The 12136-nt window shown below is 40.1% G+C and overlaps 1 protein-coding gene across 4 annotated transcripts in view; it reads right to left on the reverse strand.

Moving 5' to 3' along the window:
• The window catches only part of LOC145353793 (arf-GAP with SH3 domain, ANK repeat and PH domain-containing protein 1-like), a 196398-nt gene that overhangs the window by 87481 nt on the left and 96781 nt on the right, over nt 1–12136 (reverse strand). For all 4 annotated transcript variants that reach the window (XM_080204605.1, XM_080204606.1, XM_080204604.1 and 1 more), the window contains 3 exons: nt 9901–10030; nt 5947–6032; nt 1704–1779 (listed from right to left, as the gene is read on the reverse strand). In XM_080204605.1, the coding sequence (XP_080060731.1) occupies nt 1704–1779; nt 5947–6032; nt 9901–10030 (292 nt within the window). The remainder of the gene's footprint in view (nt 1–1703; nt 1780–5946; nt 6033–9900; nt 10031–12136) is intronic.

Raw genomic sequence — 12136 nt, forward strand, 5'->3', positions numbered from 1 at the left:
ACTTGCAGAAGAACTAGAGTTTATTCAAGGGGAAGTATTTCTACGAAACAAATGGGTGGGAGTTGAAATGTGCTGGTGCATCGAAAAGTTGATAGGGTGGTTGCTACAGATTCAATAGTTGGTTTCTGAGGGGAATTGGATAAATTCTTGAAAAATAAAAAAAAGAGATTCGTGTAAAGGGGAAGTGGAAATAACTGCACTAGTCTTTGAAGAAAGCAGCAAAGATTAAATCACCCTCCTTGTTTGCTGTAATATTCAATGTTTCAATGAGCAGTATTTTACAGGGCTCTGTACAACATTTTTAATTGCTTTTAGACAAGACTTCCACCATTCTCTCTTGAGAGGAAGTTTTTAGGAGCTGCTGGCAGGTCTGTAGTCCCAACAGCATCAAGAGGAACAGTGGCCACTGCTGGAACTACAGGCAGTCCCACCACACCAAAGAGGCCAGGTAAGTCTGAGGTCAAGGTCTTGAAAAGGAACCATGAATGGGTTGGGATTTTAATCATCACTATCAAATCTGGGGAACGTTTAAAGGATTTGGGAAGGGGGATGATCTGGGAGTATTGTATCCAATGGACTCAGGGGCCTACAAAGAAGGCACCTTCCCTCCTGACACCAGCAACACAGCATGGGCCTTCCACCACTGCAAACAATACATCAGCAACAGCAGAACAACACTCCTAGGTGGCCATTATCTTTTAATCAAGCCAAAGATCCCAATTCATTTGTGCAACACAACCTTAACTTGTCCTATCATGTTCAAGATAGACAGCAGGTAGCTGTTCTTGCAACCGCTTTAAAATCATTCCATTTAGTTCATTTTATTTCTTCTTAATCTTCCAAAAAATGTATTACTTCACCCTTCTCTACATTAAAATTCATCTATCGTTATGTGTCTGTCCATTTTATCGGTCTATTTCCTCCTGAAGTCTGTTACTATCCTCCTGATTGTTTACAACACCTGTAAGTGTTGTATCTTAAAGTTTTGAAATTATGTCCTGAATACCTAAGTTCAGGTCATTAACAGATATCAAATTTTTTCAATACCAACCTATGGAGGAATAATACTGTGCACCTGCCTCCAGTCTGAAAAATAACATTCACCAATAATCTGTGGTTTCTCTCACTTTGTCAATTCTGTATCCATTCTGCCACAGTTCCTTTAATTCCACGTGCTTTAATTTTACTAACATATCTATTGTGTGGTATTTTGTCGAGCATCTTCTCTGTAAAGAAAAGGGGCAGGTTAACATTTTGGTTTGCAGACTCAAACTTTGTCTGCAATTTTTTTGAGGAAGAGCTGAGTTTTTCAGGCATTCACTCTTCAACCATCCGGTTCAAAACAAGATTGTCTGGTCATTAATTCTACCTGCGTGTGTGGGTCCTTGAATGGTACATATTGGCATGCAACATTTGTCTAAATAATAGAAGCAACTGCATTTCAAAATGAAATCACTGACTGTGAGGTACTTTAGGATACTCTGAGGACAAGCTGAATGAAACACAAGTCAATTTTTCTTTCTTTATTATTCGTTAATTGTGTGAAATTTCATAGGATATACTACACAGAAACAAGCCATTTGTCCAACTCGTCCATGCTGACACTTATGCTCCACTTGGGTCTTTACACCATCTTTCCTCAACCTTTCAACATTTCTGCTAATTTCTACCAGCAATCCTGAGGTTAAAAGTTACATACTCACAGCCTGTAAATCTGCTGCAAGCATTTCGACATAATGCCTGATCTTCTCAGCTGTCTTCAAGCCTTCCTGAAAGAAACTGCAACACAGTTTAACAAAACTCTATTATTATAGAATTTTAATCAATATCATGCAATTTGTTAACATAGTATCATTTTCTTTCAATTTCCAAAGGAAATAAGAACATAAGAACACGAAAAATAGGGGAGGAGTGGACTGTAATAAAGTCCCTTGAGCCTGCTATGATACAAACCTCAATTCCACTCTCCTGCCCAACCCCCATTTCCCCTCCTTGGTGTACAAAAAAAGTCTATTGATCTCTGTCTTAAATATGCTCAACAACCAAGTGTGATCCACAGCCTTCTGGAGCTGAGGAATTGAAAAGTTTCACTGCCTCTGAGTGAAGAAATTTCTCCTCATCTCAGTCCGATATGTTCCTTCTTCTATCCAACAAATATGCCCTCATACTAGACTTTCCAAACAATGGAAACACCTCTCGGTATTTACCCAGTCAGGCCCTTATTTTCAATGAAGTCCCATCTCCTTCTTCTACACTCCAGAGTACACATCCCATCTTAATCCCATCTTATAGGAGTAATCCTCTCACCTGTGATGATACTGTGCTTTAATATATTTAATGTTTGAGAGGGACTATGTTAAGATGCAGTGCGGATTTTACAGCAGTGCTTGTCCTGAAACTGGAAAATTTCGCCCGAGGCCCACTGACCTTTCCAGGTTACACCTCTCACGTGCTACAATTCCCAAAGTGGGAAGAGTGTGAAAATTTGCCCTGCAATGTTTTGTCTGGAGGAATGCAGCAGATGTTGGAAAGCAGGATAATGACTCATTTTAGTTCTGTAAAGGTTTATTTAGTAAAAGGCTTAATGGATTTTTTTAAATAAAAGTAACAAAAGGTGAGTTAGATATACAGGGACAAAGTCATGTGATATTGAAACTGGGAAGAACAAGGCTTGTTGTAGAAAGAACAGTTTCATTTTCAAGTTAAAGGAAGTTGCTGGCTGGCATTGTCAAAAAGAAGAGGCTCTCTCTCTCTCTCTCTGAAAGCTCCAAAGCTGTTCCCAAAGTCAGAGAAAATACATCTGTATTTGTTAACCATTTTTAATGTGGGGTTTAAGTTTATACGAGAAATATTGCTTAATTAGAACTAAATTAGTGACAAATAAGAAATTAAGAGTTGTTTCTGTTCATGTTTAAAATTGTTCAACAGTTAAGAGTTAAACTGTTTCATTTTGTTTGAGTTTTACATAAAATGTGTTATGAATGAAGCTTGTTTTGATAAAAAGATCCCGAGTTTGTCAGTGGAGTTATTCTTGAGGTGAGGCATTCTTTCCCCACATTTATGCCAACATAAAAAAATTGTTGGTGTCTAGTATGGCTTTAGAATATACCTTGGGTTTCTGATATGGCACCCTAAACACCCCAGGAATCAATCTGGGACAGGAAACAGAAGTCAGGACTATTACATACTGGATCTGAGCTTGCCTCACTGGAACTTTAATGGAGGCACACACTTGATTGACATGAAGACAGGTTCCCTGTCCAATTAAGAGTGGCATTGGAGCTCCTGAAGCTGGAGCGCCAATAGCAAACTGGAATAGCCAGCTATGTGAGGGAAGGAGTGCTTCAATATGAGAAGCATCCCGTCACCAACATTTTTATAACTTTAATTAAAATATGGTTCTTGCAGCCAGGCCACTACTGTGGGGAAAAGTGAGGAGTGGTTGTGGGGGTTGGGGTAGGCTCACTGTAGCGTGCATATGTTTGCACTCGCACTCAGGCAGGGAGGCCTCTTCGCCTCTCTGCAGCACTGCATTCCTCTTCCCAATCAGCAACCAGTCACAGGGTGTCTGCCTTCAGGAATCTAAGCTGGGTCCTGCTGGTTTAGAAAATCTGTCAGCCTCCCACATGTGGACTTAACAAGGTTTTTACTAAGCCCAATTGATATTTGCTGTGTGAGGGTGAGTAGCTCTGCCATACTTCATTGCTGACCTTGTCCTTCTAGATGGTAAGGGTCATGGGATTGGAAGGGACTGTCAAAGGAGCCTTGGTGAGTTGCTGCCATGCATCTTGTAAATGGTACACACTGCTGGCACTGTGCATGGATGTTGAAGATGGGGTGCCAATCAAGTGGATGCTTTCTCCCAGATCATGTTAAGCTTCTTCAGTATTGTTGGAACTGCACTCAATCTTTCTCTGTAACTGAGTTACAGAAAAAGGTTGAATAGGTTGAGTAGGTTAGGACTTTATTCCCTGGAGTGTAGAAGAATGAGGGAAGATTTGATAAAATTATGATGGGTATATATAGAGTGAATGCAAGCAAGCTTTTTCCACTGAGGCTAGGGGAGAAAAAAACTAGAGGACATGGGTTAAGGGTGAAATATCTAGTCTCTGTGAAGCATTACATTTTGTTTATATGCTTTTTATTTAAATTCACAAGTCCATTAATATCACAATTCAATTATTTTAAATTTGGTTGACAAGTTAGGCAGAATTAATAAAGAGGGTCCAAGATATGACAATGCACATGGTGAAAATAGCTATTGCTGGTGCAGGTATTACACTGATCTGTTCAGAAGCTTTATTCTCTTTACATGGCAGATGCATGTCGTTTTCAGGATTGCTCTGGCTCTCTGAGATGAAAGATAAATGAATATTGACAGCTCCAATATTAATGGTGCTTATTCTGTTCTCATATGTCAGCTACTTTGCTCTGGTCAGTACACAATACACTCAATTCACAAGTTACCTGCACAGGAGGGAGACAGTGGTATAGTGGTACAGTCACTTGTCTAGTAATCAAGAGATCCAGGGCATGACCTGGGGATTTGGGTTCAAATCCTGCCATGTGCTTGGTGAACTTTGTTTATAAGCATTAGTGTGATAATCTTCTGTGTGTTGAAATGAACATTTAATGAATATTCTAATGTCGATGATCAGAGTCATATATGCATGATTATATACGCATGTGTAGAACTTGCTTATACCATGGCCACAAAGTGACATTGAAAGAGCAATGTAATTTAGGTCTGCCCAATGTTCCGTGCCATATTTTCTGCTTTCCCATCATTATATGTAGTTATAATGATGCAGAATTATGTCTCCAATTTAAGATTATCAGTTAGTAGTGCAGTGTGGTTCACTTACATATGTTAGAAGCTACATATATTCACACATGGGGCCCTATCCTTTGCAAAACAGGAAGAACTTCTCCACTCATTGCACCCTTTTCGACTATAAAATAGCCATTTCTTAATTCATTCCCATGTCTTGACAAATCAAAGTTGACCTGCCTGTCTTGAAATTAAACAAAAACTTGGTAGTTAATTGCTCCCTGGTGCATTCTCCAATCAGAGTCTATTTGCTAATTAGTCAGTGCCAACTTCTCATGCAAGATAAACTGTTGGTCCTTTTAAACTTTGGTATTCATGTGAATCTATCCTGAAGAGTGCAATACCAGAAAGTTCAACAGCATATGTCTTTTGTCAGCATTACTCATCAAGATTGCACTGACATAACATTCCAGTCATGTGATGTATACCAGAAGGAGTGGAGCTGCAATGTTGTTTGATTATCACCTTCAAATTCCCATCCAAGTTACACATCATACTGACAGGATCAAGATTTTGGAGTGTGCCAGTTCAGACCATTGTAAGTGCATCATCAGTGCAAATAGGACCGATCAAAGAGGTAGCCTGCACCCATTTTTAAGTACCAAGATAATAAATTAAAAATTGGTTATGGCCCAATTTCAAATAGCACCTTTGAAATCAGGATGCCCAGATTTACAGAGTTGGACCTCAGTCCCCACTTCAATCATTTGACTGAGCTGCCAGCACTTGTCATACTTTCAGACTGATCAATTTTGAGCCATTTCATGTGGCAGCTGGTGTTGCTGCTCTCCAGTTGCACAGTGTAGCATTTGTTCATTCATTTCCTGCACCTTACCAAAGTGACACTGGCAATGACAGCTGAATTAGAGGAAATTTCGTAATGTTGGTACATGTTGCCAGGAACTACACTGAAACTTCCAAGACTTGGTTCACAATAGGATTCTTGCAATCAAAAGAAGAAGAGACTTTCATATCATCACCCAGGTCTGGATTTTCCCCAGGTTCCACAGATGAAAAGAATGGTATGCAACCCAAGGCTTTCTCTAATTCCCAACACATTACAATTTCAGCAAAGCTCTGAGCAGGTTAAAACAAAAGCAAATGAGGACTCTTACATGTATTGTGCATGATAATATTTGGTGAGGTTCTGTAGCAAGTCCACTCCTTTCTTTGTCTTTATCTCATTTACTTTGATCAGATACTAAAAAAAACAAAAATAAAGTTGTGTGGTAAATTATACACATCTCATTCTATTCAAAAAGTGGATGACATTTCAATGGCTGTGACTTCGGATTCTTAGAAGCCAGATGTTTCAAAGGCACTCACTAGATATAACAGCAATCTCTTCAAAGATTCAACTGGCCAATCATTAATACTGCAGGCGAGCCCTTTGAGATTTTAAACACTTTCACCAAAAACTTCCGACCTCATCCGCACCTGAGATTCTCTGATGATGCTGCAGAGATTGGAGTTTTGGCTGAGTGCCAGATTCTCCATTCTCCCTGGCAGCAGGTTGGGAATGAACAAGATCAGAGAATCATACCCTTTATTTAAGGGGAAAAATATTCTGCCCAGCATTCTCCATGATGTTACCATAAGTGAGAAGCTCAAATCACATTGCCACAATCAAATCAGAAATTGAGTATCACAGTAAACAAAGAAAACTTAATTTTTCATCACAACAAAAACACCAATTATTCTCTGCCAGTAATGAGATTAGAAAATTGGTGCAGAATGTCAAAAATAAGAAAAGAAATGGCATGTGGTGGTAGAGGAAATGAAGGCTAGGTTATCAATAGTTGGGACCAACAAATCTTAAGGTAGGAAAGAAAATATTGTGACAATTTTTGGTGATAAAATGCTATATTGGCCATACAGAAACGCTTCTTAGCAAGATACCTGGAAGTATTTCAACAAGGGAACATTAAAGGAAAATTAGCTTTGAGCAGAAGATTTTAAACTGTGGAGGAACAGGAAAGTAGTATTAAGGGTAGAGGAGAGAAGTTCAGCTTTTCAAGCCTGAAACAGTTCTGAGATGCTGAGATGTAAAGTATCTCAAGAGACCCTGGTAAGATTGTGACATCTGAAAGATATGAACGAGAGTGCAAAATATGTTACTGTTAACATTCTAAAACCTTTTCATTAATTTATTTCTTCTATCTATAGACACGCCTGGACCATCTGGCACAGCTACAAGTCAGAATTTACCAGCAGCTCCAACAACATCTGCACTATGCACACTCAAATTGCACTCACCAGGACTGCTACTATTTCAACTTCATCACAAATACCGATTAGATTTCCTGCATAAAAGCACATTAGTGGCACAGAGGAATTAGCATTACTGACTCAGCAAGGCAAATTGCAGGTTGCAGGTGTTGCAAATAGCAGACTGTGCAGACGTAGATGTGGATGCTGGTGGCAAGCCTTAGAGACAAGAGTAATATTGTCCCAAAACAATCAGCCAGAATTGAGGGGGGGGGGCCTCCTCACAGCATGCTCTATGAATTGGATCTTTCCCTCATCTTTCAGTCTAAATATTGCTGGAAATGCGAAACGATATCAGCATAGCCATCATCCGGTGTACAATGACAGTAGTGACAATGGAGAAGAAACTATAGTGAATTTAGAAAAAAACAGACAAATAGAGGAAAAAAAGAAACAGATATTGAGAGAAAAAAAGAAAATGTATGAAAAGCCCCAAATTTGTAAAACGTAAAATTTAACAAATTTTGAGAAGCAATTTACAAGCTGCGGTAGTGAAATAATTTCAATTGTTCTCTTTCTGGACATCCAAAATTAGGTGCTTTGCAGAAATATAGATATTGTCATTAAAAGGTTCTATATGTCATGTTGTTCCAGCCTCTTCTCCAATGAGTTAAATTCATAGTTATGGCCCAAATCCAGCAATTTCTTGAAAAATATGTGCAGATAGCTGGCGAGATCCCATTTTTATGAGAAAGGCAAACAACAGGGAAATGAAAATTATTGTGGCAATTAGCATCCCACACTATATCTCTTCCTCATCACAAATAAATGTTTTGTTTACAAGTTAAAATCAATCAGAGCTATAAACTCGCTATTACTTTCCCAGGAAGTTCTGTGCCGATTTTCAAAATACACCAGTTTCATAAATCAGTGTATCAGAGAATGTGAACAATTTAAGAAACCATTTTAAAATCTGAACAAAGGACTCTGGAACGCAATACACCACAGTGGATAATTTAAATATCATTGTGACTTGTGGAGTCTTTTGTAATTGATAAAATTATCGATGTGATAACTATTTTGAATAATTCATCATGAAAAATTGCTCACAGGTGAGTAGTGTTTCAGTCAGTTGAAACCACTATGAGCAATGGCAGATACCGCTGTAAATCAAAACCCGACTGTAAAAGCATAAATGATAGATCTGTGTCAGAATGTATTTTTGACAATATCCAACTCAAACATTACATCCGGAGAAACATCTCAATTAGTTAGTGGGCCTTCTGCACAGATATTTCAGTGTCACTTTCTCTGAAGCATGGGCATTAACAGTGCTATTTATACATCATTTCTGTGCATCCCACAAACTAACATCATCAACTGTTACTAATATAATGGGGATTCATCATAGTTGGAATTCCCTACTAATGGACAGAATATAAAACAGTGCTAAATTTACATAGGGATAATCATCACAGATCAAATTTTGAGAGTATACTTTTCATATTTCATGTAGAAAATGTCACTTGTCTCTTTGGCTTTGCTTATATTGTTTCTATGGTCGCTACAGCCTCAAGCCATCCGAAATGTATAATAATGAGTTATTAAATTAAAGTTTATTTATTAGTGTCACAAATAGGCTTACATTAACACTGCAATTATCAATGTATTTCTCTTTTATACTGGTTATGTGGACATTTAGTTCATTTTTGTTTGATTAATACTGGTAGTTATTCCACCTGCATCAACAGAAACACACTGGAAACCTCAACTATTAAGTATTTATCAGAAAACAGCACACAGAATTCTCCATGCAAAGCAGTTTCCATTCACTTAATGAAACTGCATACCTCTCCAGCAGGGAGTCACTACAATCAATCAGCTGAAGCTCTTTGTCCATTTATTTCTGCAACCCACTTGCTCCTTGACAATTGCATTACATGATGGAGGAAGGAAATGTGGCTTATGACAGTAGTATCCTTTTACTTGTTGGATCCGACTGTGTATCAATCCAGATTGATGAGATGAAAGTGTCTGACTTCAAGTATCTTACTGTAGAGTTTGGCAATTGCAATCAGTTCAAAATGGCTATAGGCCATACTTCAATCTCCACCACACAATGGCTGAGGTACAAAATGGAACTGTCACACTGACACAATAAAATGTGTTCTACTGACATTCAGGGTTATAACATGTAGTTAGAGTAAAGTAAAAGGGAGTTTTATTCTGTAGTTTATCCGTGCTAAACCTCACCACAGAGTGCTTAGAGAACACAAGTGGGTGAAAAGTGGAAATTTGTTTTATTTCCCAACAATGAATCCTTCAACTTGATGAATATAAAATAAGCCAAAAAAAACTCATTGACATGATTATTTAAGAACATTTTGCTAAAATGAATAATATGCAAATGAGGATTGATGGCAAAAACTGCATCAGTTTGCCACCACCTTAAACATCCTCTCCCTCCACCACCATCACACAGTACCATCAGTGCGTTACATCTACAAGAAGCACTGCAGCAACTCATTAAGGCCCCTTCAATAGCACATTCCAAAACCACAACCTCTGCCACAAAGCACCAAATTCATGGGAATACTATCTGCAAATTTCTCTCCAATCAACATGCCATCCTGATTTGGAAATATTTCAACAGTTCCTTCATTGTTGCTGGGTTGAGATCCTGGGACTTCCTCCCTAACAACACTGTGGTTATACTTACACCACATATAAAGCAGCAATTCAAGAAATCAGCTGACCAACAGCTTCTCAAAGGTAATTAGGGATGGGCAATAAATGCTGACCTACTCAGTGATGCCCACATCCCATGAAAGAATTAAAAACAATCAAAAATTCCCACATACCTCACACATCTGCAGCTGAAACATCCTCCGTTCCTTTTCCATCTCCTCTGCTATTTCACCTCCAGTTACCTCAATTCGTACCATCCCATACTGCTTTGCAAGTTCTCTTTTCTCTTTTTCAATTTTAGTGCTGCCAAAAAATGAGAAAGCATTCAACTATCAACTGCTTTCTTGCCAGCTTGCCCTCTGCAGTTAGAGCTACTAAAAATATGAATGAGAAAAGCTCTTATGGCCAGGATTTCCTGCTCCCAAAAGCATCGGGTGGCTTTGGTGATAGGAGCAGAAAATATCACAAGAAGGCCAAAGTCAAGTTTTACATTGACATGGAGGTTTCCTCCGATTATCCCCTCCCCTGGGTGGGCTGCATCTCCTGTCATTCAATGTAGGGAATATCATTATAATACATTTGCATCTCATTATCAGGCCTATGTGCCAGAATCAAAACTGTCTGCTCCGTCAGGTATGAGGATAACACTGGAAGGGTACCTAGGGGCCGACTTCAGCATGCAATTGGTGAGTTTATTTATATCCGTGCCCAGGCTGTGCGACTAGAGATTCTTAACCTTTCTAACACTGCCGCTACATTTTAGTGCATCCCCAACATCCAAAACAAAGATGAAGGCAGCCTGCTATCCACCACTCCATGTTATCTGGGATGATCTTGGCAGGCTTCCTCAGGAGGACCAAGATCTAGAGGAACCTGACCTGTTTTCGGGGTTCTGCTGCATGACAGTGCAACTCTCCATAGATTGTGGAGTTGGCGCTGAAGCGATCACAGGAAGAGGGGATTTTGATGGACGGGACACAACTGGAGTGAATGGCCCAGAGTGGGCACCTGCTGATCTTCCTCCCTTTGGGTACCCGAAGGCCTCTGGCTTCCTCCTTAGGATGGAGGGGAGCTGGAAAGAGCCCAGGAGCCCTGCCATCCTCTGGTGTTTGCACTGACAAATCCTAGAAAGTGTCTGCCCAATGGAGTGCAAATGCTACAGTAAGACAAAGGTCTTGCACCAAGGTCTGCATGGCAGATGCCACGCTAGCTGTACTGACCACGGTGAATTGCAATTATTGGCACAATTACTTCAGATATAAGACGGATGAACTCCTCCATGCAGACTTTCAATTCAAGGAATGTACCTACCAGACATGCCTTTCTGATTTTCCCAAGTTTGCCTCTGGAGCTCCAGTAACTGAGGCATGAGTCCAGAGGCACAACATCTGACTGGGATTCAGCAGAATCCTGGCCTCCTGCAATGCTCCAAATGATGGTACCCCGGAAGGTCCCTGCCCCTGCGTGTCTGAAAGTCTGTTGTGTTCAGAAGATTGCGATCCCAAGGCTATTCTAGAACTCGGTCCCATTGAGGTGTATATGTCTGGAAGTGGGTCAGCACTGTAACATTTCTCCCATTTTGGTGTTCATGAATCCCTCCTCTGTGCTGCTGTCTGGCTGGAGTCGAAGATCTGCTGGTGGACCCTCTGGACTATTTCCCAAATGACCTGGATCCAGACTCTAAACGTCAACTCTGATGTCTTTCCACAGATACTATCAGACCTGCAGACATTTTCCAGCATTTTCTGTATTTGACTCTAGATAACGAATTTGGTCATCTAGCTATGCAGATACATGGATTTGGGCCTGTGTCTGTGGGAGTTTGCGCATTCTCCCTGTGGTTGCGCGGGTTTCCTCCGGGCGCTCCGGTTTCCTCCCACACCCCAAAGATGTGCTCTTAGGCTGATTGGTATACCAAATTGACACTATTCTCCCCTGAATCTGGCTACGTTAGGGGTTCCACTCGCATACACGCAGGGCAGGGTAGGTGTAGGAGGATGCGGCGGCATGGGCTGGTTGGGCCGAAGGGCCTGTTTCCCGTGCTGGGTTGTTCTTTGTTTGTTATCTTCACCTCAAAATATATATTTCTTATTATGATTGGCCAAATCATCAGACACAGTGTTTAAGATACTTAAGGTTACAGTTCACTTGCCTAAATTGGTTTTATGCAATATCCACTTTGGGTGAACTGGGTAGAGCCTGCTATGTATGCAAATTCTGATCAGCCTCAGCTGGTGATGCAGCTGAAGAAAATCACAAAGGCTGTTTGCTCTTCATTTGCGTGTGGCCAGGAGGAAGCTTGGCTCCACAAATTCAGACGGATGTACTTCTGCTCCAGATACCCAACCATACCAAAATAAAGGCTGAGATTTTACCATCCAATTTCTCACCTCTCACAATCTTCATTTC

Source organism: Carcharhinus amblyrhynchos, chromosome 16, assembly GCF_965287045.1.
Source record: "Carcharhinus amblyrhynchos chromosome 16, sCarAmb.v2.hapA, whole genome shotgun sequence".
NCBI classification, from domain to species: Eukaryota; Metazoa; Chordata; class Chondrichthyes; order Carcharhiniformes; family Carcharhinidae; genus Carcharhinus; species Carcharhinus amblyrhynchos.